The sequence below is a fragment of the Malus sylvestris genome, chromosome 15 (genome assembly GCF_916048215.2).
Source record: "Malus sylvestris chromosome 15, drMalSylv7.2, whole genome shotgun sequence".
Lineage (NCBI taxonomy): Eukaryota > Viridiplantae > Streptophyta > Magnoliopsida > Rosales > Rosaceae > Malus > Malus sylvestris.
This window is the reverse complement of record NC_062274.1, coordinates 12,326,707-12,354,032: the sequence shown is the minus strand read 5'-3', so window position 1 is coordinate 12,354,032 and position 27,326 is coordinate 12,326,707. Positions and strand designations below refer to the sequence as shown.

Here is a 27,326-nt window from a genome sequence, read left to right as displayed (position 1 = left end):
AATTTTCTAAAAATTTCTCGACGTCCGTGACGTCGAGTAAGTCAATGTGGTATATTCATATACCCAAATTGAGTATCGTATGAGAAGTTATTTCGAATTGTTGGTTATGTGTTTAAATTAACGTTTTTATAGTTGTTTCGCATATAGGTGACACCTATCCCGAGGACGAGTGCAGCCAGGGACGTCACGGGGGTTACGACCCAACGACTTACCAGTGAGTGGGCAATTTTGTTTTCGTATTACCTATATACTACTGTTTTTCCCAGAAAATGCGTTTATATGAAAATATGTTTTAATTTGCCATGCATGCAATTGTTGAGATATTTGAATTGATAATTGATGTATATATATGTGAATTGACGCTGTGGACGCACATGTGAGTTTTTACATTATTCATGCGATTTATTTATGTGAATTATATTGAAAGCTCATAACCTGCACCCTAGGTGTTAATGCTTATATTATTATTCACCACACCGCACGCTCGCCTTGGATCTAAGTAGGTGGATGTCGTACAGACCATGTGAGGGTTCCGACATGCTAGTAGTATAGATCATTAGATGTGATTCCGACTAGTGGGTGACCTTAGTTATGCGCACCGATGATTGATGAGAGAAGCACTAGAGCGTATTCTTACACCTTTCATCGTACAGACTACCATACGTAGTTCCGAGTGACGTGCAGAGTTAGGCCGTATAGGTCACTGTGGTGACTCCGGCTGAGTGGGATGTTGAGCTATAGAATCAGCCGTACAGGACCACTGTAGGGTCTCCGGTTGATTTATTATTTCACCTGATTTATATCGATGCATTCATATTATATTTTAGCATGGCATGTCATATTCTTTCTGTGATGTTGTGTTGATAGATGGTGAGCCGAGTTTGATGATATATGTATATATATGTTTATATACTATTTTTCTGGGAAAGTATACAGGTTTTACGGTGAGGGGTTAGAAATGTTTTAAATGAAATGTTTTGGAAAATCTTTGGTTTTACTGACCCACTCATCTTTGTTTTGCGCCCCTCCAGGTTCTAGTTAGCAGTTGGTGGCTCACGAGGTCTTTTTCGGCATTCTAACAGACGTTCTGCATGTAGGACTCACATGCGGGTGTTGTACTTTTAATTATAGTCCTACTTGACTGCACTTATACCTACGCTCTGAATTCGTGTGTTTTACTTTATAACTCACTCTTTTATGCTAGTAGGTTATTCTGCTAGTGATTGGTTTAAATCCCTGCATATTTTTATTGTATCTTGCTTCCGTGTCGCACTTTTGGCTACATCACGCTCACGTGACGGCCAGCATGCCTTGATTCTCAGGATCGGGGTGTGTCATCACCAATCTTCAAGAAAAATAATTAGACAAAAATGCCCCCAAAAACAAAAACTTTAAAGGCATCCCAAAATAATGCATCAAATAAGGCAGGGGCATTTTCGTCATATTAATAGTATTTTTTTAATAATTAATTTGTGTGTATGTGTGTGTGTGTGTGTGTTTTTTTTTTAATAATTAGTACCTTAGAATAGGCTAGCAATAATGTGATTCAATTTCTCTATTTTTAAACACGTTCAAAAAGTCTTAAGAGGAGTGTAATGCCAGTTATAAAAAAGTCATTCGCACGCGGATAATAATATGATTAAATTAGTTGTCAAATAATTTTTTTTTACACGTTCAAAACATCTTAATAGGCGTGTAATGCTAGTTATAAAAAAAGGTCATTCGCACGTGAATAATAATGTGATTAAATTAGTTGTCAAACGATTTTTATTTTATTTTAACAAACGATATTATCTACACTAGGGGGAGGGGGTGGGCTTAGTCTCACAATGAGCTAGCAATAATGTGATTCAATTAGTTGTTTATTAAATATTATTTTCTCTATTTTTAAAAACGTTCAAAACATCTTAAGAGGCACGTAATACCGGTTTTAAAAAAAAAGTCTTTCGCATGCAGATAATAATGTGATTAAATTAGTTGTCAAATAATTGTTTTTTTTAACAAATGATATTATCTACACTAAGGTGAAAGGGGTGAGCTTAACCTCACAATGAGTTAACAATAATGTGATTCAATCAGTTGTTTATTAAATGCCGGTTATAAAAAAAGTCTTTTGCGTGCGGATAATAATGTGATTAAATTAGTTGTCAAATGATTTTTTTTTTATTTTAACAAATGATATTATCTACACTAAGAGGGAGGGGGTGGGCTTAGCATCACAATAGGCTAGCAATAATATGATTCAATCAGTTGTTTATTAAATATTATTTTCTCTATTCTTAATGTAAATTCTACAAAGACCGATTTTATTATGTGAATTCAACTGCTTTAATTGGTTTATGAGGGGTTTCTTCTAGCATGATCTAAGATTATTCATTTACTTCAAATATTTGACTTTCCTTTTGTCAATTTACACATACAAATACATTTAAAACATGTAAGTCGCGCTTAGCATGCGGTGATTCAAAAAATATCTTTTGCACGCGCGTGAGCTCATGCATGAAGGCTAGTATTAATTATGGTACAAGATTACTTTGTAGACTAGAGCCCACACTAATTAAATTTTGGTTTCCCTTATGAATGAAATTGAACATGGTACCCACTTGATGAGTGTAATTATAATTCTAAAAATAGCATGTTAATATCATTATTTCATTATGTAAATCACACACCGGTGTGTCCAAAAACAGCTTTCCAAATCTCCATACAATACTAATCACTTTCATTGTTTTGAAAACTTAACTCCCACCATTAGCTTAGACACACCCCATTTTACTTCATACACAACTTCTTAATTTATGGTTGTCGAATCGAATAAATTAAAGAAAATCAAAGGACATAAATTAACACACCCCTTTACTAAATCAAACAAAACATGAAACACAGCTAAAAACAAGATCATCACAAAATTCCAATCACACCCCACAAAGAATATCAGTTTCAAACCATGGCCCGTTTAGCACAGAAGAGAAACAGAAGCAGAGTTATCTGTAAAAAGCCCAATTGTTGCGTGCACCCGGCAAACACCCTCCGTCGAAATTCCCATAGCCAGCCCCCAAAACAACTGCTCTCGCTCTCTCTCTCTTCTTTCTCTCTCTCTATCTGTATCCCTCTCAGTCGTATCCTTTTCTACTCTCTCTCTCTCTCTCTCTCTCTGCAAATCAGCACATTCGAGCAAAAGACGCTCGAACAGGTGTCCTCTCCTGCAAACCTCTTAGGGTTCGAAAACCCCCAAACCCCCCAACTCCGACTTCATATCAATCCCCAAAACGCACCTTTTACCCTCTAGGGTTCGTTGTTTTGGATCATTTCTTCTTGGGGATTTGTGTATTCAGATAAGGCTTATTGGTTCCTGGGCTCTGATTGATCGATTCGCCGATGGCTTCGTCTCCGTCATCAACTGCTGCGAATCGGGACGGCTCTGCTTCAGCTGCCGAGGTCGAAGCCGTCATGTCCGTGACCCGAGGTTTTGCGCAGGATGCGTTGCTGCAATTCCAGTCGGGCAAGTTCGATCAGTGCCTTACCGCCTTGTCCGAGTGCCTCAAGAGGAAGCCCAACGATCCCAAAGTAATTATCTTTTCGGTTTTTTATTTTTTATTTTTTGAAAAGCTAAGTTTTTTCCTTTTTCGAAAACCCAATTTCTGAAATGATTCGATAAATGATTTAATTTTGTATTTTTGTAATGATTGAGGTTTCTTGTCATTTCTTTATTTTTCTTTAGTTGAATTAATTGTTTAGTTCTGGATTATCTATAATTGGTGTTTGGATCATATATCAGAATTTTAAGGACTTTTGAATTATGGGATTTGGTTGCTTTGATTACTAAAATTGTAGTTAAGCTAATGCGGATTATACGAATTCTTACGCTAATGCTAAGTTTGATATCGTCTTCTTGAAAAAGCTGATTGCTCCCCCATGTGAGTGAAAATGATCAAAAAATATATCTACTAGTTGTAAAGGATAATTTGGTGAAATGTACTATAAGGAAATGAATGGTTTAAAATACCGTGATCTTGAACATCAAATCATGTTTCAGATTAATTGATGGAATAATCTAGCTTTGCTGTACCAAAAGTTCTTATTTTGAGTACTTTAGAACAATTGTAAGATTATTTTTACTTACATAGATTGAGATTGGATTATGTTGCTTCTTGGTTCTGCATTTTGGCTCAAATGGCTTATAACATGTGTTTTATCAACTTTTTGTATACCATTGCTAATCTGCATATTATGGACATTGTTATTAGATATCTCATAATATTGGACTTGTGGAGTTCTATCGAGATGGTTGTTCAGATCCTAAGAGGTTGCTTGATGTGCTTAATGATGTCAAGGTATCTTAAATTTTCTCTTTTTCTTCCCATCATCAGACACACACACACACACATATAAATAGTATTACACTGCTCACATAAGTACAGAATTGCATATGGCATTCTTGCAACGTCTTTACGTCATTATACACTCAAACTATCTGAGTTGTCAAAGGACAGGTCATGAGATTTTTTGTTTTAATTCTAAAATTGTTTAACTTTTCATTTGAGTGGCTCTAAATGTATTAGGGTGATGCTGGAAAAAGTTTCTGAGAGGGAGATTTGAGGAGATGTGGTGGGTTCTTTCTTTGTGTATACTTAAGTGCTTATGGGTGGAGCAGTGGTAGAATTTTGGTGCCTTGGAGCACTCTCTGTTTTTCTATCATGGCTAATATATTGAGATTATGTTTTAGCTGGCTAGTCTTGTAAGTACTTCTGTTTTTTTCTTGGGGTTAGAGTTTATCATTTTTCTATTCTAGACTCATTCCTTCTTTGATGTCTAAGGTATTATCTGTCTAAAAATCCCCGCCTAAGCGGCGGTTGGCCACCGCCTCGATTATTCCCTAGGCGTTTGAAATTAAGAAAGAGCGCCTGCCTAGCCCGCCCAGACCTGCATAGGTCGTGACTCTCACTTAGGCAGAAAATAAATAAATTTCATTTTGCATTTTATTTTTTTCCATAAAATGTAAGGGACTTGTTAAATACTTAGATGAGCACACATTATATGCTGGTTCTCCATGTTTTCATTATGTTCTAATACTTTATAATCTATATATCATTCTATTTTGCAATTTGCGTATTCCAATGGAATTATGTATTTTTTTAAGTTTAAACAGACAATTATTTATACGGTATATAACAAATTTACTTAAATCCACCTAGTCCGCCTAGGCGCTAGGCCCAGGCCCCGGCCCCCCGCCCCCCGCCCGACTAGCGCCTAACGTCTTTTAGAACCTTACTTAGGAACAAAAAGCTTTGTTGAGAGAGGGTTAAGAGGTTGTTGGACGTGGAACTATAAGTTAAGGAACAATTTAGAACTATTGCCATGCAGAAGCATGCAGAGTTGAACCTTAAGCTAGATATGGTATATGTTGACTAACAATGTTTTTGGAAGCTTAGAAACTTTATTGACTGTGTTATACAATTATATTTAACTATGTAGTGAGTCTGTTAAAGGGGGCTACTGATGATTAGCAAGTTCATATTATTTAGCAAGGTTATAATTCTGGGCTTTCCATCAGAGTTGGTAACTATTTGAATGATGATTTTGGTATTCTCGAGGTTCTAGGAATGGTGCTGAGAATAATCTTTTAAGTTTTAAAGGAATAGATAAGGCTTTGTTGTCCTCCTCTATAATAAGATAGAAAGTGAAAATCAGACATAAGTTAGAATTCTTATGATTTGGAGTTTTTTATTCATTGTATTTGTTGTTCTTTCATCTCCAAAAAATAAATAATAAAGGAAACATCAAATCACGAAACTAGCATATCAAATTGAAAGTGAACTTTAGTTAGGTAGTATTGAATTCCATTTATTATAATTTTGGTTTACTTGGTAGTACTGAATTGTAGCAACTATGAAGATTACTAGAGCTAGCATGTAGGGACAATCATTTGGTTAGTACAGTAATTTGCATTTTGGTATTTAGACAAGCACCAGCATTATGCAGGAGCTTTTATTTACATCAATATGATAAGTTCATGTTAACTTCTATTCTAATTTCTTCTAATTGGTGTTGGTTTAGAAGCGAAGCGAAGAGCTTGCTCGAACATCTGCAGAACAGGTGGAGTCTGGCAGCAATACTGGAGATAAAGTTGCATTGGGGTCCAAAGGAAGTGGTGCAATGGGACATTCCTTTTCTGCTGTTTACATGGATGAATTTGACACTTATGTTGCTACCTTAAACATTGTATGTTGCTTCATCATGTCATGGTTAACTTTTCATTTTTTTTTCTGTGTTAACTGTTGATTATATGTATCCAACAATTAACTTTCTCTAATTCAGTAGATTTTTTTGTTGGAACTCTGTGCTTATGCAGGCGGTTATCTGGTTCCATCTTCATGAATATGCAAAGGCATTGTCTGTTGTTGAACCTCTTTTTCAAAATAGAGGACCTATAGATGAGGTAGATTAATTATTACCTAAAATTATATTCTTTTTGTACTTGTAATTTTGTGTTAAGTGCTTCTTTATTTGTATGCAGAAAACTGCTCTTAATATTTGCCTTTTGTTGCTGGATGTTGGGCTGGCTTGCCATGATGCAATGAAATCTGCTGTAAGTACTAATACTAATAGTGTGTGTAATTGCTTTTGTTATAATTGTGCATGGTGGTCATTTAGTTCACCCATTGTTTTCAAGGCATGGTACTGTTGAATTTTATGTGTGCTGAAGCCTTTACCTTAGTATCAAGCTGGTGATCCTCCTTCTCTACACCCAAATGGAAGAGGAGGAATGTTTGCCTTCTTCTAAATTCTATTTGTTTGTTGTTGATAGAACAGTGTAAGAAAGAAGCAATGATCACTTATGAATTATTCTTTGATTGATGATATATGTCTCGTAAGTTGGTTTACTGGAAGAAAGGGTACTAATTTTTCTTTGATTGTAATCTGTCGTTTTGTGTTGTTTTTTGAAAAAAAAAAAAAAAGAATCCATTTAATTGCACTGTGATTTTCCACCTTGGTTCATCTTGAATTTTGTGCATTCAATGGGTTTATGTCAGTTTTCTTTTAAAATTGTCTTCTTGATAGTAGTTTGGGATAGAATGGTTTTTATGTCTGTCAAGTATAGTGTACATTGGTTGAAGATAACATTGTAAGCTAGTGTTCAACTTGCCTGTTTTGATGTGGATGGGTGATGTTTGTTGTACGGTTTGATGATCTTTTCTCAAGCATTATCTAACTTATAGCTTGATTTTGCGAGTGCTTTACCTGTAACTGAACTTGTATTATTTTTACCTTTTGTTTTATCTTTAATTTGTGAAAAACTACTATTTTATTTTTGGACATCAATCTCATCAGGTTTTGAGGAGAGCTCATCTTTTTGGAATGCTATTTGTTTCTTTATACCTTCTGTTAAAAATTAATATAGAACATTTGAATTACTTTAGAGGTTAACAAGCAGCCCACCAAATGTAAATAAGCATCTGTTGGGTTAAATTCTTGATGTTGGCTGTTGGGAATGTAATTATTTTTGGGCGAGGTTAAAGTTTGAGCCTATTACTAATTGCAAAAGCAATATAGATGCTACTATTAAGTATGGTCAAAGAACTTCTATCGTTATGATTTTTTCAATAGTGATTCAATTGTTCTGTTCATTTGTGTATGAATTGTCCAAGCATGCGTCGAGTCCCGCTTCGTTATGCACTATAATTAGAGGGGGCTCCTTTAGTGGTTAGCTACGTTGGGGTAAAGATAAGCATGCTATGTTTGTATTCTGTTGATTTGATTCCCAACTAATTCTTAGTGTAATTCCATTTATTCAGGATGTTTTGATTTATCTGGATAAAGCTTTTGGTGTGAGTTGTATGAATCAAGGAGATGGTGGAAGCACTGCTTCGCAACAACCTGCAAACCCAGTTGCAAGGCCGCCATCCCTTTCTACCAATTCATCTGCCACAGATGGTCCTACTTTAGATTCAGATCCAAATGCTTTGGAGCCTGAGGAGACTAGCGAGTATGATAATGCAGATTTTGACATGGATGATGCACAACCTACTGTTCTATTATCTTCAAACGATATTTCTAGGAATCCGGTTGACATATCTGCCTCTTCTGTTTACCTGAAGCTTAAGATGCAACTTTACAAGGTTCAGTTTCTGCTTCTCACTAGGAACTTAAAGCAAGCTAAACGTGAAGTGAAGAATGCTATGAATATTGCACGTGGGAGAGATTCTTCTATGGCTCTCCTTTTGAAGTCCCAGCTTGAATATGCTCGTGGTAATTATCGTAAAGCCATCAAGTTGTTGATGGCATCTAGTAATCGAACAGACACAAGGTTATCGAGCATGATCAACAATAATCTAGGCTGCATTTATTACCAGCTTGGGAAATATCACACATCATCAGTGTTCTTCTCCAATGCATTGCTTAATTGCTCATCCCTCCGGAAGGACCGGCCTCTAAATCTCTCAACTTTTTCACAGGACAATTCCCTCTTAATCGTATACAACTGTGGTATGCAGTACTTGGCTTGTGGGAAACCACTACTTGCTGCTCGCTGTTTTCAGAAGGCTGGTTTAGTTTTCTACAATCGGCCTCTGCTGTGGCTTCGATTTGCTGAGTGCTGTCTGATGGCTTTGGAGAAGGGACTAATGAAAACCAATCTGGCATCATCAGAAGTTAGAGTTTATGTCATTGGCAACGGAAAGTGGAGGCAACTTGTAATGGAAGATGGGGTTTTGAAGAATGGAAACTTGGGTTCTTTTGAAAGAGGCGATTTATTTTTGGGCAGTGATCGGCAGCCTAAGCTCTCCGTGTCCCTTGCCCGGCAGTGTCTCTTGAATGCCCTGTCCTTACTGAACCGTTCTGAGTCAAGCTACTGTAAGAATTCTTTGCCCTCCAATTTCTTCTTAGAAGATAATGAATTAGGGGAAGTGTCAGCTTCCAAGAATTCGAACCACAAGAACTTTCACAGCATGAATTCCGAGGCATCTGTGCTATCTGTAGGCTTGGGTCAGGTTGGCATAAATGGGGATGGAAAAGAGCAAAAGGCAGGAACCACTCAGGAGCTTGTGCAGAACTCGCTTTCATATTACGCTGATGTTCGTAACAAGGAAAATCTGTTGATCAAACAAGCTCTTTTGGCAAATCTGGCATATGTAGAATTGGAATTGGAAAATCCCATGAAGGCCTTGTCAATTGCAAGATCTCTCTTGGAACTTCCAGAATGTTCGAGAATTTACATCTTTCTAGGTCATGTGTATGCCGCAGAGGCTCTTTGCTTGCTAAACAGGCTAAAGGATGCTGCTGACCATTTGATGACATATTTGTCAGGTGGTAACGACGTTGAATTACCATTCAGTGAAGAGGACTGTGAACAACTGCAAGGGGTCAGGGCCGATGATTATGAAGAGTCGAACGGAGGATCAATGGCTGCCAGAAACTCATCACCTGAAGACAGATTAGGTATTGCGTTCCTCAAGCCAGAAGAAGCACAGGCAAACCTGTACGTAAATTTTGCTGCCTTGTACGCTATGCAAGGTGAACTTGACCAGGCTCGCCAGTTTGTTGCACAGGCATTGTCCATAACACCCAACAGTCCAGAAGCGACTTTGACTGCAGTGTATGTGGATCTCAAGGTCGGTCAGTCACAGGAAGCTCTTGCCAAGCTGAAACACTGTAGTCGAATCACATTTGTACCAAGCGGATTGACATTGAACAAAGCTTCTTGATCATAGTATCGGTGGATTATTGTAACATCCGGGCCCACCTCTCAATGGTAAGCTAGTAGGGGTAGGATTTGTACCATATATTTTTCTGTTTGGTACCATATAATATAGTTCGATTCAGAAATAAATTTTTCTGTTTTCTTTTCTTTTGAAATTTTCATATTTTGGGCAGGGCTTATTAATTGGTGGTGGGGGCTGTGTTTTGGTTAGTGCGGAAGCCCACCTTTTGGTCACACTTTGAGATGTAGTTGTTCTGATTAGATTTGTGTTTTAGCGGCTAATCGAGTTGGTTAAACATAGTTAGCTAGCTTAGATCTCATGTGTTGTTCTAGAGAAAGGAACTGAAAATGTTTATTCATTCCGTATCAACATTGAAGTCATTTTTCCCTTGCAAATTGTCATTCTTGTAGTATTGATTCCACCATTAGACTCTAGTCTGTTTCTGTCGATTTGAATGTCCAAATGTGGACGATTATGCAGCCTAATTAAGCTCATTAGCATGTATTACTGAGCATTTGATGTTTTTTGGTGTCCTCTTAGCTTTTGCTTCCCTTTGAATGAATATTTGTTTTAATGCTCTGGAGATTGTTAATTAAGACACTGCTAAATCAGTCCTTGAGGAATCTTGGACCACAAGATCAAGATGACTCTTTGACAAGGCAATGTCTTGTGTGTGCGGATGGACGATCACGACCACATGATATCCAGAGAGATTCTTTTGTTTGGACGCCTCAACGAGGGGCAATGTCCTGTGTGTGCGGTCGGACACTTGGGTGGGCCGGACGTTTGTACACTCCAGTCCAAGCGGATGGACGACCATGACCCCCCGTGATATTTAGAGAGATTCATTTGTTTGGACGCCTCTACGAGGGGCAATGTCTTGTGTGTGCGGTCAGACACTTACAGTCCAATAATACAAGTGGATGTGGATGTGGATGTGGATGTGGATTGATCAAACATTCACATTCCTGTGTGTACTGCATTGATTCTATAGAATTCAGAGAAATGAATAATAAACCAATCAACACATGCGACACGACGATGCACTTAGATATTTCTTTGATCTTTTATTTTTTATTTTTTATTTTTTTTAATTTTGAGATAAGATGATGATGGTGATATATAGGAGGCGAACCATGTTGATATGGCCATGTGCAACAGATTTGACTGGTCCCCTCGCTCTCCTCCTCTACTTTAATCCCTGCTGTGTTGTTGCCCATTTCCAGGGCCAGACTTACTGGGATATTGTTGTGATGGTATATCCCTTTTCTTTTCTTGATTGTTGATTAATAATAAACTACCCCACCACCATGTCTGTTGCCCGGATATAGTTTTGACATGGTATCGATTGCTGGAATCGGAATTGTGTGTGCTCCGGTATAAGTATGTTGCGTCTATCATTTTTTGGCAGTGTTAAACCGGCTGTGCTTGTGCTTGTGCCTTGTAGGAGTTTACTCTTTACTTTTGTTTGTTCACCCATTGTAATTGTTTCCTATTGATCAATGAAATATTGGTATTGCTTCTTGTAAAAACAAAAAAACTACCCCACCAAGAATTTGAATATAATCAATTAAGTACACAGCTGAAAGAATATCTGTTAGTTCTTATGGGTGCATTCTCTCTCTCTCTCTCTCTCTCTCTCTCTCTCTCTCTCTCAGTTATGTTCTACAATAAAAGTAGCAATTTTAACCACGTCTGGCTAAGAAATTGTGCAAGTCCACCTTGGGTCAGCAGAGGTGAGCCAAAGGTACGTGGATCCACCTTACTAAAATATGAGCGTTAAAATTACTAGCCACAAATAATCGGTGACACTTTGTTACAGTAAAATATAATGCTTTATATCATCTCTGGGTACTGTACTACTGTTAACTTTACTCTAATTAAGCTACAGCATTCTCTCTCTCTCTCTCTCTCTCTCTCTCTCACTAGATGTTACGGCACTCCCAATCTGAATGATGTGAGCGGATGGAGGATGGAGTCAAAACATTAGGTAGTAGTGGCCTTCAAATCAGAATGTGGTGGGTCACGAGAGATTTTTTAGAGTCTGAGCCGGACAAAATAGGTGGTTCGGTTTCTTAACCTAAAATTTTAGGAAAATTAATGAAAAAAAATTAAAAATTTTGAGATTTAATGATAAGGATAAAATAAAAGGTTAAATAAATAGTAACAAGATTAACTTTTTAGTATAAAAAAATGATTTTTCGTTAAAATAAACAATATCAGAACTTTTTTATTAAAGTTCTCTAAGACTTTCTCCTCTATCACCCATTAGGGTAAAGATAAAAGTGAACTTTCATAACATGTTCTGTAACGAGCGGTCTCCACTCACTGAATTTTAAAGTTAACACGTATCAGAAAAAATTGTTAGAGAAAGCCTCGCCCCACCTACCTTGTCGTTATAAGTTACAGCGCCACTGTGTATGTACGCGGAAGTTGAACTGACTGAAGACGTCTATCACTCTTTCTTCTTTTGTTGAAAGTTGAAACAATAACAGCACTGATTAGCAAAAAGCTGGATTCCTCAAGGCCCATAGGAATCCCAAAACCAGGTGCTTTTACGTGCATGATTGCATGCCTACTAGAAAATAGACCCCACTTCTCTGCCGGCCCACTTCTCATACATTCTAAATCCCTCGTATTGTATGCGATCATAGTTAAGCCACGTCAATATTTTATATTGATATTTTATAAAAATCATAAGACAAAAAACAATAGTAATATAAAATATTAACGTGGCTTAACCGTAACCGTACAAATAGAAGGGGATGAGAGTGTATGGAAAGTGGGAGAGCAAAGAAGCCAGCTCTCTAGAAAATATTATTTTGCCGACAAATTTTAAACTAATAAAGCAAAAATTTGTCGGCACTCCTGTCCGGACGAAATATTTGAATTATCGGCTAGAAACTAATAGATTTAAGCAGACAAATAAATAGTAGTAGGTTTAGCCGAAGAAATATCTATTAGTTGATCGAGAATATCGTCGGTACATTTTATTAAAAAAGGCGGGATGTTTCCCTCTCTTAAAAGTTAATGTTTTTCAAGTGCTGGGAAAACGAAAAAAAAAAAGATAAAACTGTTGGTTTTTAGAGCTTATCAACTATCGCAACCTAGTGAAAAAAATTTAATCTAAACAAGGAAAAATAACAATGTTGCCGCACCCTGGATTTGGATCCCATTGCTATCTCCCTTCTTAGTTGCTCTTCTTGGATTGACCATCCTAGCAGTGATTCTCGTCTACCACCATGTCAGCTGCTCTCCGTTGCTGGTGCAGTTTCGCTATCGGTTCTTTGTACGATTCTCTCTATCGATTTTAAAGATTTTGGTTGTGGTTTGGGTTCTTATTTTGTTTTACATAGATGGGGCTTGACTGTGGTTTAAGTTTTGTTTGATATATTCCCTGCACATTGCAAAATTATGGTACTATTTTGGGGGTTTTGGTGTGCAAGTCCTTTGATTGGCTTATATGTGGTTTTATTAAACTAAAATAGGTGCAAGTCCAGTGTTCTTCTTTCGAAAGATTTTTAATAGCTTGGTTTGACAAGTGCAAGTCCATATTAACTTAGTCTTGTCTTCATCAAAATTATAATAATAATACTATTAAATTAGTCTTGTTATTTTTATTCCAGGTGTGTGTGCTTCAAGTTAATATAGTTGCACTTGCTTATGAGGCTAGTGATGATGAATTTTATCTCAAGTATATCGTATAAATTATCCCTCTATTACATTTTCTTATGAGTTGCTAACTTATGTTACTCTCCCATTCAGTTGATGCCAAGAATATATTGTATATTTTGTCCCTCAATTGTGAATTGTGAAGAACACACTGAGTAAGGAGATTTGTACAGGTAAGTTTGATCGTACTAGGAATATATTGTATATTTTGCTTTCTTTGCCTTGTGTTTATTCTAAGTACATGAATGAATAGTTTGATTATGTCTACGCTAGACATGAGCAAGGAGCATTGTGTAAGCAATTTTGATTCCCCAATAAGTTACAACTGTTGTCATTAATACAATTTGATCAAGGGATGTGATATCCACACATCTCATTTTACTTCGCACGCACCTTTTTAATTTTCGGTCGTCGGATCGGATAAATTGAAGAAGATCAACGGACATAAATTATCAAGGGGTGTGTGATAAGTAAAATGGGGTGTGTGGATAGCACACCCCTTTGATCAAGTTGTGAGAAATTTTTTAAGTTTGAGGATTTTCTTTGTATTCTTACTAATTAATCCCAGAGTTGAATATCTTTTAATTATTAATAATTATTATTGCGTAACTTTTTGTACCTTCTTTCGTTCATTTTGATTTGCATCTTATTAAGGGACTAAAGAGTACCTCTCAAATGGTAGGTGGTCTGAGATGTTGATTGCATTAAAGTATTTTCAATTGAATATATCTATTTCATGATGTAGTGTGAATCAGTGCAACTCCATAATGTTATTACTTATAGAAAGATTCCTAGCTACAATTTGATTGTTTCGGTTTTAAGGATGCTCTTTCTTATGTTGTCATACATAATAATTACCATTTGTATTATTTTTGCAGGATATTACTGCGATGCTATTGCTAAACCGATACTGAGGAATGAGAGTAGGATAGGATTATTGTATAATATAATACTTTGTATAACCACTGTACATATACATATTACTAATCAAAGTAGCATTATTCGAATTTTTTTTTTTGTGTTTTCAGGCATTTATTTATTTTTTATAAATTAAAATTATCTCCTGACAAAGTTAATTTTGTCGGTAGAGTAAGGCAATGCCGAAAAAATATATTTTCCGACGAACACATCTTGTTGGCAAAATGGTGCATTTTGTAGGCTTAAAAATCATTTTCCGACAGAATTTTCTATTGGGGTTTAAGAATGCAGAGGAAATATGTTTTGTTGGGAAAGAACCACTTCATAGCCGACGAAATGTTGAATTTGTAGGCTAAAGTCTTGCGCAACAAAATGGCCAACAAATTTTTTCGTCGTGAAAGAATCTTTACCGACAAATTCATTTTGTCGGTAAAGTCAAAATTTCTAGTATACATATGGCTGTCAATATTTGACACAGCTAGCTCGTGAACACAATATGATTGAGTTAATACGAATCTGAATTTACATCCATTGTGTTTTAGGTCAAATTAATGATATCAATCCCAAATTAATCCTTACATAAATAAGTCACAATTTAGAATTACAAGGACACAATTTGTCATTAAGATTAGTATCCGGTGTTGAGCAATGAATACTGAATATAAAGTAGGTTAAGTTTGGAATTTGAAATCCTTATATAATGACGTGATCTAAATGTTGTAATATGTTGTAACCCGTTCAAATAATAAGGATATGCGACGTCAATTGGAAAATGTAGAAAAGAAAAAGGAAAGGAATCGATCGATCGAGTACGACATATATAAGATTAAAAGATAAGATAAAAGCATCTTTGATTGCTTCATTTGCATTCCTGAGATAAAACACACATGCATGCAACACTCTTCTGATAATTAAAAACAAATGGTGTGTACAATATCACATCCAAATTAACATCAGCTCAATACCATTAATAATCAAAAGAAGAAAAGTTTGGGGGGAACGTGAAACAAATGGACGTAGGGAGGGGAGGCTCGACATCCTCTCATGACGATTATTTCCTCCCTAGCTCCTTCTTTGGATCCATCAATCTAGCAACCTGCAATGCCATAAATCATGACAAATTCTGTGATCAGACAATGTTCATCAGAGAAAATTTCAGTGCAAGTGTGTTTTTTTTGTTTACGATAGCTAAAGATAGATCTAGAGAGAAATTTCATTAATAAATTCCTCTTTAATTAATAATTATATATGTTATGACATATTAGTGTGGGATGTTTTTGTTGCTTCAGATAGAACAAAATTGCTTGGATTTTTGGAGCCCTAAAAGAATACTCATTTTCCAACTTCCTAGCCTATAGCGATCTAGGAATGATTATTATAAACAAAAAAAGTTACTCTTAATAATAAAAAAATTATTTTATGATTATTTTATATGTTTAAATTTTAATAGGACTTTTCTTAGGCTGTTAGTAACATTTTCCAAAACAAAATATAACTTTGTGAAAACAAGAATATAATAAAAAATCCACCTACCCCATAAAGTTCATGTTTCAAGTTAGGGCAACGGATTTGAAATATAATGTAAGCAAGTGCGTAGCACTAATTAAGTAATTACTTAATGATTAACTTAAGTACTTACCCAAATGTCTTGTTCTAGAGAGAGCAAGTGTAACCAGGAGGAGGATTCTTGCCACAAGTGACAAGGAGCTGAAGAGCCAGTGGGACAAAGATGTTGAGGTTAAGAAGTTTGATTTTCAGAGTTGTGCAAAGGCACACTGCAGCTTCAAGTTCAGCAAGCCCTTGCAGCACCGGGCAGCACTCGTTCACTGCCGGGTCACCCAGCCCAATGTGGACCAACCCGCCTAGAAGATCCACACAAGCACCCAGTTTCAATGTGTCAATGGGGCATGTGTCCTTGGAAGCCGGACTAGGTTTCCCTGGAGGTGGAGGGCATGGTGTCCCTGGACTTGGTGGATTTGTAACTGGTGGTTTGACAATGGGTGGTATTGTGACTGGTGGTTTGACAATGGGAGGGACTGTGACTGGAGGGACTTTGACGCCAGGTGGCTTGACATGAATGGGTGGAATGACTATGGGGCCTTTGGGAGGTTTGGTAGGTTTCATAGGCTTGTGCTTTGGCTTGCCGCAATAGCCACAACCGAGGATTGGAGAGGCTGAGGAAATGAAGAGCAAGCAAATGAGGAAGAGAGCATGGAGCTTGCTGGATTCCGCCATGTCTGTCTCTCTTTGAAGAGAGGGAGGGAGAGAGAGAGAGAGAGAGAGAGAGTGGCAGAGTGCTGCTGTGGTAAGGGTTTGGAGTGAAACGAGGGAGTTATATAGGAATAGTGACGGGGTAGGACACTAAAATTTTAAATTAAATTTACAAACTAAATAACGTGTCATCAATAGTAAATAAACACGTTAATCAACACTTAAGTAATAATCTAATTAATAACAACCACATCATTTAGTTTATCAAATTTAGTTAAAAATGAGGTAATGCTAAGGAAACTAAATGTATAGTCTAAATTTTGTAAATTAAATGACCTGAAAGTTTATGATTAGATTATAACTTAAGTTTTGATTAACGTGCTTATTTCCTATCGGTAACACATTATTTAATTTATAAATTTTTTCTACAAATTTTATCTTTCTAACATTACAGGAAGAAAACAAAAAACCCTAGAAAGCACATCACGTGAACATGGGGGCAAGCAGCTAAGCTCAAAAGCAGCTGTCAAACTTTGCAAGTTGGCATGAACTTTTTTTCTTTTTTTGGAAAACTCTAGTTGGCATAACTTATTCCTTATATTTGCATGAATCCATTTGCAATTACACGAGTAAATTGAAATCGAAAATATATAAAATATGAGAGAACCTCACAATTTATTGATAATATGAAGGGTGATAAATCCTAGCATCCTAAAGGTGGTTTATATATAATGTCTCTTAATTAGCTCCAAACTTTCTAGGAGTTCGAATAAGAAACAAATTAAACAAATGGTAAAATACCAAAAACATCCTAAAATTCTAAAATATGCATATCTGACAACAAATTATGCTTCTATGTAGTTCATCATGATTCCGTTTTCTTTGAAACGGCTGATTATTCAAAACCCAAATAATCACTTCTAGAAAAAGGCACATGAGATGTTTCTCTATAAAATCACTTAAGCTCGAAGATTTTGTGGAAAAGCACATCTCATCTGCTTCTTCTGATGACCTTCCTATTTACATGCATAATCATGGATATTTATATTTTATGTACTTAGAAGGAATTTCCTGGTTAAACTACAATCGTGAAAAAAAATCTGAGATAGTGATCATGCATGCATGCATGAAACTAATTAATGAAGCTTTTGGTGATCTTGGGATTGATGGGGACCAGGTTGGATCCAATGGATGAGGATCCTCTCCGGATTCTCTTTGTGGGGATCTGAAGATCAATCAAAATCATGTTCGTTCATCGTACATCGTGCGGTCAGTTTTCATTAAGTACTGTTTGTGTTCAATTTTAAATAATAAAAAATTCAAAATGATTTATAGCCGCACGATATACGATAAACCGACACGATTGATTGATTATCTAAATCTCAAAAAAGAGAATCCAGATAGGATCCTAATTCGGATCAAATATGGGTAGCTTGCATGCATGTTCTCTGTAAAACCTTGGCTGGTCTTTTTTGTTGCAACGTATGAAAATGTTTGTTTATTTTTATTTTTATTTAATATTTTAAAGAAACCTCGATGGTATAAGAAAATTTTTATTGAATCAAAAAAGAAAGTTACACCTAGTAAGACATACTCCAGGAACTACTTTAATTCTTGGAGTAAAAATCAAATTTTATGTTTTAAACTCATCCCAACTTGCTACAACCCTTGAGCCAAACATGAGTTTTAACCCTAAACTTATTTTTGGAGCAAATTCCGGCCAGGATTTAACATTGGGTTAGTGGCCTCGCCCACTTGTGCACGTGGGCACTGAGGGTAGTCTATGTAGGCGCCCACCTAGGGCCCTCACTTTGAAGGGGCCCCGAAAAATTCTATACATCCTGTAATGAACATATAAATACATAAAAAGTAAGAAAAATCATAATTCATTTGTTGGTGCAGGGGACATGTTCGGCTTCCTTTTCTTTGGGGTGTTAAGTTCAAAACATGGAGCTGCCTTTTTAGTCACTAATTTTTTTCTTGCTTTTCAAATTTACTCCTAATCCATGTGTCCAAATGCAAATAAAGTTATAAAACTCAAGTCCCCTTGCAATCTTTTTTTCTTTCAACTTTCAATCTCTTCATTTCTATCGAATGTTTAAATCAGCTATCACATGGTATTGAAAATTGTACTTTAATCTTTTTGTCTTTCAACTTCCAAATCTCTCAATTTCTATCGAATGTTTAAATCAACTATCACATGGTCTTGAAAATTGTACTTTAAGGTAAACAAAACTTTGAATTTATATTTTGTTTTTCAATAATTTATTATTAAATGGTTTAGAAAAAAACACAAGAGATACAAATGGCGTTGTTGAATTTATTATATTCGTCAATCAAATTTTATTGTTCTTTATTCTCTTGATCAAAATTTTTATTGTTCTTCACTCTCAATCTTAGACTCACTGCCAACATTTAGTACATTTGTATCTAAAATGTGAGATGTAATATTTAAGTAATGTTTGTATATCGCTATCTTCTTTTTATATTAATTTTTAATGATATTTGATGTAAAAAATTAGATTAGAATAGCATGTTTGTATATCTATCTCCTCTAAGGCCTTCAAATTCTGAGGGCCGGCCCTGCTGTTTTTATCTTCACGTGTTGATGGAATGGGTTTAAGTGATATGAGTGCATTTTACCATGTGCAAAGAGCATCTTTCTTTATACATTTCTTCAATTTGGACATATATTCGATTTGGAGGTGACTAGATGTATATCTATGAAATGTGATAAGATTTGTAGCTGCAGTAATGTGAACTGATATCTTATCTCCTTCCCAGTAATGTATACTTCTTTTTGTGTCAAATAATTAATTGACCCCTCTATATTTCTTCTCTCCTAAACTAGTTTCACAAGTGTTATTCAACCCCTTTCTGTGCTTCGTTTTCTCTCTTCTATGCAATTCCTGCATATCCCTCCTATAAACTTACATTTATTTATATGATTGGTTTTCTTTGCGTCAATGATTATTTACATTAAGGGTTGAGAGATTTGAGTTAAGCCATACAATAGGTCTATGATAATAAAATGGTGTTAGACATGCCATTTATGAGAGTCAAACATAAAACTCTTCATTTACTAGTGAAGAGAAATATTACTAGCTAGATCGTAATAATAGTTTATTATAATTTAAATTGCATGTGTTTGGTGACCATCCCCAAAATATTATCCCTAGTTTATATTATCTTTGACCACATGCTGTTATATATAGCGGTGCATGTGTGTGCGTACGAAATCCCATATATATGTGGCTTTCTTTTTTCCTAAATTAATTATCAATTGGAGCACAAATAGTATATCCCATTTATTAATTTACGATTGGTAAGGCAAATATTTTGACTTAATGGTTGATTATTTATTGATTATGTGGACGGTGATTACGCATGCATGAAGAGTGAACGTATATAAATATGATTGAACCGATTGTGATCGCAAGTACCTTGGTGCGTCCCAAAGTGGTAAACAAAACGCCTACTAGGAGCTCAAAGTTCAATTAAGTCCAAACCGAGCCTCTTGCTTGGTCACAGTCAAATGAACTGGACAACAGGATGATACGTGCACGTACAGAGAGAGAAAGAGAGAGAGAGAGTACTGGTGGTGCTGTAGATTTTAGGAAACACAGTACAGGCAGGCAAGCATGTGAAATGGTGGTTGAGGAATGGAGAGAGAAAAGTGTTAAGAGCTAGAGGATGCAAATTGAAATGCATGGTGGGGATGAAAGTTAAGTTATATATATCAAAGGCATGTTATGCATGCAACTATATATGTTTCATGGGTCTCAATAGTTTTAGTCTCTCTCTCCCTTTGTATATTATGGTCCGTGACTAAATGAATGGACATGAATTGAGAAAGCATATGCAGATGCAGCTACCTAGCTGTATGGTTTTGGTTGCTTGTGGTATCCGTGATTTTGCTTCCCTCGTCTTGATGTGATCAGTCTCCTGTCCCACTGCCAAGTGTCTATGATTTTTCGCACATTGTATTTTTTTACTTTACATTTTTTTAGATCCAGGTCCAAAATCATAAAGTGTTTTTAGGAGTGAGTCAAGTTATCTAATTATATGTATTTATTTCTTTTATACTCATTTAATTTTTTCCAAAAATATTAAAAATCAATTAAAATCTTTTAATATTATGCATTTTTCAACTCCAAAATATCTAATTAATATCTTATAACAAAAAAACTAATATACTAACATAAATCTATCTATAAAACATTATACTCTAACATAAGTAGCAAATTTATGAATGAATACCTACAAGCAAAACACATTAAATATGTGACAGGTTGACTATGAAAAAAATCTGTCATATAGGTAGATAAATACAATTAACCTATAATATAGGTTGATTATAAAAATTAAAATAAAATCTATAAATAGGATAAAGCAAAGGAAGAACAAGAAATAACAAAAAAATAAGGGTAAATTACATAGTAGCCCCTCAGGTTTGAGCTCTATTGCAATCTCATACAACATCTTTAAAACATTTCACTTTCATACCTCAAGTACTATTTTATTTCAATTTCATACAACCGTTAGATTTTCCATCCATGGATCTGTTAAATGCTGACGTGGCTGCCACATATATGACACGTGGCTGCCAAATGTCTGCCACGTGGCAAATAAAATAATTTTTTAATTTTTTTTAAAAAAAAAACATATCTTCCACTTTTTTTTTTTTTTTGTCTCTTTCTTTCTCTTCTCTCTCTTTCTTCTTCTTCTTCTCTTTCTCTTTCTTCTTCTTCTGGGTTCGGACCTCCTTTTTTTTTTTTTTTTTTTTTATTCTTCTTCTTCTTCTTCTCCCTCCTCCTCCTCTTTCTTCTTCTCTTCTTCTTCTTCCTCCTTCTTCTTCTGGGTTCGGTCCCTTTCTTTTTTTTTTTTTTTTTTTTCTCTTTCTTCTTCTTCTTCTTCTTCTCTTTCTTCTGGTTCGGACCTCCTTTTTTTTTTTCTCTCCTTCTTCTTCTTCTTCTTCTCTTTCTTCTTCTTCTTCTTCTTCTCTTTCTTCTGGTTCGGACCTCCTTTTTTTTTTTTCTTTTTTTTTTTTCTTCTTTTTCTTCTTCTCTTCTTCTTCTCCCTCCTCCTCCTCTTTCTCTTTCTTCTTCTTCTTCTTCTGGGTTCGGACCTTTTTTTTTTCTTCTTCTTCTTCTTCTTCTTCCTCCTTTTTCTGGGTTCGGTCCCTCTTTTTTTTTTTTTTTTTTTTTTTCTTCTTCCTCCTCCTCCTCCTCTTTCTTCTTCTTCCTCTTTCTTCTGAAGGAATTATTTTGTAAAACATGTTCATTTGAGCAACATCATATAGCATGCAATTAACAATTAAAGGCGGAATCATGCTTACATGCACTCAAAAACAAAACATTTACCCATGAAATTCAAAGCCTAGTAGATTGGTGAACCAATAATCAACTCAAAAATAAGTGAGTTGAAATTAATACCTTTGTAGATTCCTCTTTGCATAAGCAAAGGCTAATCACCCAAAGAGATAGGGCCTTCATTCCTTGCTTCTTAGATCCATGGATTTGGATGGAAGAATAGGTTCTCCAAGTTCCCAAAATTGAGAACCTCTAAGTCTCTACACCAAGGAGAGATTGGATGATGAATGAGTGACCTTGGAGGATTAGATGACTAGCTAATCACCTCCAAGGTGTTGGCCTCTTTAGAGAGAAAATGGAGAGACAATTCTCACCAATTTTCCCCCAAAATTAACCCTTATTTCACTTAATGAATATTTGGCTATAAAATCATTTATATAGTCACTTCTTTAAGTGACCTAAACAACCAAAACCCTAATTCATTTCATCATGGCTGGCCATTTAGGGATTTTTGGGCTTTTGGGCTTTAATGAATCTTTATTCATTAAATTGTCATACAACTTAAGTTAATGGGCTTGACGTTCGAAGCCCATTGGGCCTTAAGGTCCAAAACTATCCCGTAGTCTTTAACGAACTTATTCGTTTGATTAATTAACATATTAATTAATCCTTGCCATAAATAATTAAACCATTCAATTAATCTTACTCATTTCATTTATTTCGTCCATCTCTACCTTACACGGTGTACGATCCATTAGGTTCCTTTTAGCGAGGTAGTGGGCGATTAAAACCATTTTACATCGATTGTGAATTGAAACTATTTTCAATTCTCCCTTTAGTGATTACACACGTTTAGGGCTTCCACAAACCATGAGTGACACCTAGCCGTATGTCATGGTTACCCAAGCTAATCAGAAGAGGTGGAGAACCTATTCAGTCTGGGATTACAAATGCAATACGGTCTTTCTCTAATCTAATACTCTTGACCACATTGTTTGGTTTGATAGTTTATTTTCTCATGTCTACTATCCAATGTGTGTCTTGTGCTTATATGATTACCTTGAATGTGATTAGGAACGCATTCCCAAATCTCATTCATACTCTGGCCAGAGATTCAAATCATATCAGAGAGTATTCTCCTTCAAACGGTTTGAAGGTTAGAGATCCCTTGTTGCGCATTCACTTGTCTCCATAGCTAAGCGGCTTGACCCCAACGATGCCGTGGACACCCTCCTGGTGGGATGACTTTGACATAATCAAAGATCAAGGTCTTAACCACAAGACAACTATGATGCCTCAGGTCAAAGGACTACTTTGCATTATCCCAACCATGAGTTCTCATGTGACATGGAATATGAGAACTCTTCGTTGATCGCGTTCAGTGAACTCATTCTCTATTGAGCACCTACCGTACTTGTCTTGATGTCACACACACCAATGACTAGAGACTAATCACTCTCCCTGAGAGAAGACATAGTACGTACCGATCTTGACGGACTGTCAATGCCCAATTGGCAATCCTATGATCAGGAACGTTTAGGATGTGTCTACGAAAGAATGGTCTCAAGAATCTAACTTCATTATATTACATTCTCCCAATCACAAATTCCTTGGACTTTATTGTTTAAGCATATAACATTTATATGAGACGGCTCAAACAATAATGTATGCCCTTTATATGTAAAACTAGATTAGTTTAACATGTGAAATGTCCGTAAAGTATCATCACATGATTGGCTTTAGGGCACATTTCCAACAATCTCCCACTTGCACTAGAGCCAATCAGCTTGATCATCAATGATGATATCTCTTCTGTAGTCATTTCATAAATGGCTGAATAGTAGGCCTAGACAGTGGATATCTATATGTGTTATCCATAGAAGCAACCTTGAGAATACCGACGTCACCATTATACATGATTCTCAATCATGTGGTTCAGTCTCTCATTTGTGTTCGGATCTTGATGAGACCTTGATTCCCAGGCTTGAGCTATCGCCCCATTAGTGTCATACACTTTCTGGTTGGAACCGAATAGAGAGTTCATAAATGAACTTTCCCATCCAAACAACATTGTTGTAAACTTCTATATGGCAATATATCTTTGCATTCATAATGGAACACACTAAAGTCATTACTTTAATGTTTCCATCCAAATATCTCTTTAGTCATAATAAAGAGATATTCGTTTATCTCTTCATTCATAATGAAGAAACATCCAATGATGGATTAGATTCATAATCTAATACATTTACGCTTCCATTACGTCACTTTGATTCTTCCTCGATCTTTGAGGAATTTATCCTTTAGTATTTCTTAAATACTTAAGGACTAACTTGACAGTTGCCATGGTTCTGATCCTGGGCTTGCACTGATATCGTCTTGTACCGTTCTAGGTACAACTCATATCAATGTTTTTCATACAATATGAAATACATAAATCACCTTTCTGCGTATGCATAAAGGATTCTATTTACGCATTATTTCTTTGGGAGTCAAAGGGGCACGTTCCCTTTGAGAAGGGCAACTTGCTAGTCTTACTAGAGTCATCCTTCTAATTGAAGTTTATCATCATATGAGAAACTTCCTAGCATCCATTGTCTATTATTAGGCATTGATATAATCCAATTATATCATGAAATATATCATTATAGATTTCATCCCATGTATATAGACTTTATCTCCCATATACATTCTATCTTCATATAATGTATTAAAGTCATAACTTTAACGAAGAAGTATTCTTTTCATTTCCAAAATTAATATATCATATATATTTAAATTTTTAGGAACATGATTAACTCCCACTAATCTTTTGTAAAACTAGTAAACAAAAGATTCATTTACATCTTTATGAGAAATCAAACGATTTGATCCTTTTTCTCATAAAATGCAAATAGCTCCCACTAACTTGCTAAGATCCATGATGGATGGATCTCTACAACTTACATGTCTTGTGATTTATAGTTTTAGACATATATTATCAAGACTATCTTAATAATGGTTTCGGAAACCCATATTATGTCAAAACATTGAATCACCATTTAGTTGTAGCTAGCAATCTTCGAATTAATTGAAACTAAGACTACGTCAAAAATGATTCCTTTAAAGTCAACCATTCTCTTTGATTGTAGTCACCTTAAGCTACCAATTAGCTTTGAAGGTTTCATTATTTCGAGTCAAATGGTACTTTACCATTTCCTTGAGTATATATCGTATATGCACTCAATGTAGTCATAAGGATTTTCATTCTTATTTCTTTCGAATTAAGAGGTGGAACTCTATGACATAGTCATAAAGTTCAAAACCATTCAATTGAGACGGTTTATAAATCCTTATCGACTACCTTGGAGCTTGTGGTATAGGAACTAGGTTGTTATATTTGTTGATTACTTTCTTGTCTCTCAAAGAACCCATTCTTTGAGTTCTATCTCTCGTTCATTTGCTTTTAGGCAAATCACATTGTAGAATTACAATGAACTACCCAACAAAACAACATTTGTTAGTTGGTTTATAGAAGCGATATCCAAAAGTTATTTTAAGGATATCCTACAAGATTATTATCAAACAAATATTGCTTGTTAGCACACAACCCCAAATCTTTAACATGCTTAAGATTTGTCTTTCTTTCCAACTACATCTTATGGAGTCATAAAAATATTGGAAGATCTTCTCATTGACAATCATATTGTTTTTAGAAGTATATATCCTATATATGGGTAATAGATAACATCTAACGAACTAAATCTTATTCAAGTTCGTTCTTCTCCTAATGGAGAAATACATTATCTTATGATAGTGTTACCTTTCCTTGGATCAAATCTAAGGAGGTAAATACTTTTAGATGTCTTACTCATCAACTTACATTTCTTGAATTCTTTGAAACATTTTTCAAAGTATTCGGACTTGTGTTTATTCAAAATAAACTATAGTCCAACCGAGAGTGATCTTCGGTGAATGTTATCCAACATGAGTAGTATTATGTTTGTGGACAAGTGCCACTAACATCTAAGTGAATTAACCTCAACAACTTTGTGATTCTTTCTTCTTCCAAAAGAATAAAGATTCGAACATTTCGCCTCCATACAATTTTAACAAGAAGGTATTGGATCCGGACCTTACGATCCAAAGCGTCCATCTATGACCAACTCGTAATTTATGTTTTAGAGGTATCACAACTTTAGTTGGGATTAGTCACTACCTTGCAACCTTTTGGGTTTTAAGCATCATTATTTTCTAAACAGTTAACACTACCATATCATCTCTACTATAGAGATAATTAATTAGATTACCATAATCCAATCATTGATTAATAAAGAACATTGTTTTGTCAAACAAAACATTTATCCATTTCACATAGTGACGGAATTTAGTTCCTTAAAATTGGAATATAAAGACAATCTATGTTTTTCCAATTTCTTTGGTAGTTCATATGAGGAAGTAAGTACCATCTGCTTTCGCAGAGATCTACATTTGATTCACGCTTCGAATGTGAAGTACTTTCTCTTCTCTCATTAATCTTCTACTTCTTATTAGCCACACTTTTACAACGATTGTAAAACATAGTCACTAATACGGAATCATGCATTCAAGTAGAAGAACCAACTGTTTTGAACTATTCAAGAACAATTTACAACACCTTCGAAAGGTGTGTCCTTGACACTTGCAAGACATTTCTTGCAAATACCCCTTCCAATATCCATCCTTTCATAAAGAAAGTTTGTTCCCTTGGAGTTATTTATCTTCTTTATTTGACTTTCACCTTTGACTACATTAGTCATGGTCCCTAAACTCCCACTATCTCTCTTGAAACCTTTTTTCAATTGTGTTATACACATCAAACAATTTTGGAGAGTATGTGGTTATTGTTCACTATATAGTTTACAATAAACTTAGTGAACCATTAGGATAGGGACACAAAGGTGAAGTCCTTGCCTAGTTTCCGTCTCGTTAAGTGGTTTATCACTTCAACATTCAATGATTCAAAATCATCATAAGTCCATGTTAATGGACTATTTTTGTCAACCAACCATTATGTTCTAAACATAATTACAAACCTTCAAGAGTTGTACAAGGCAACTCTCATTTCTTCATACAACAATTTGTAAGTGAAGAAACATGGCACATAAAGTGTTCATGCCTTTGTGCTTTCTTCTCAAGTTCTTTGTTCATTTAACAAAGAAATAAGCACTAGTGTTTGCATTGACTAAGAGTTGTTCAAAGCAACTCCTATTTCTTCATACAACAAATTGTAATTGAAGAATTATGACATTAAAAGTGTTGTCCTCTTTATGATAGACCTTTTCTAACATATTCTTCTAATGATACATTATCAATAGTAAGATTGTGAGGATGAGACTACTTTGGTACTTTTACAAGCCATTAAAGACAATCTATGGTTTTGTAGTACCAAGTCCGTAAACTAAACGTTCGGCTTTTATTTGTTAAGTGTTGGATAGCGTTTGCAAATATATTGGTAATCAAATACATAACGAATATAAATTGATTGATTTTA

General features: G+C 35.4%; 2 protein-coding genes and 1 long non-coding RNA gene across 3 annotated transcripts; 2 read left to right on the top strand and 1 right to left on the bottom strand.

Moving 5' to 3' along the window:
• Positions 1-3,004: 3,004 nt before the first annotated feature.
• Positions 3,005-10,096, top strand: LOC126602581 (uncharacterized). The gene is made up of 7 exons (XM_050269479.1): positions 3,005-3,567; positions 4,248-4,334; positions 6,058-6,222; positions 6,353-6,439; positions 6,518-6,589; positions 7,797-9,751; positions 9,874-10,096. Exons 1-6 carry the CDS (start codon positions 3,379-3,381, stop codon positions 9,702-9,704), a joined length of 2,508 nt encoding a protein of 835 aa, XP_050125436.1. The 5' UTR covers positions 3,005-3,378; the 3' UTR covers positions 9,705-9,751; positions 9,874-10,096.
• A 2,410-nt stretch (positions 10,097-12,506) lies between these two features.
• LOC126602583 (uncharacterized) lies at positions 12,507-14,382 on the top strand. Its single transcript, XR_007616162.1, has 2 exons — positions 12,507-13,546; positions 14,252-14,382. It is a non-coding gene; the product is annotated as an uncharacterized LOC126602583 (long non-coding RNA).
• A 743-nt stretch (positions 14,383-15,125) lies between these two features.
• Positions 15,126-16,611, bottom strand: LOC126602582 (36.4 kDa proline-rich protein-like). The gene is made up of 2 exons (XM_050269480.1): positions 15,931-16,611; positions 15,126-15,387 (listed from the first exon to the last, which is right to left on the bottom strand). Exon 1 carries the CDS (start codon positions 16,524-16,526, stop codon positions 15,945-15,947), a length of 582 nt encoding a protein of 193 aa, XP_050125437.1. The 5' UTR covers positions 16,527-16,611; the 3' UTR covers positions 15,126-15,387; positions 15,931-15,944.
• Positions 16,612-27,326: the final 10,715 nt, after the last annotated feature.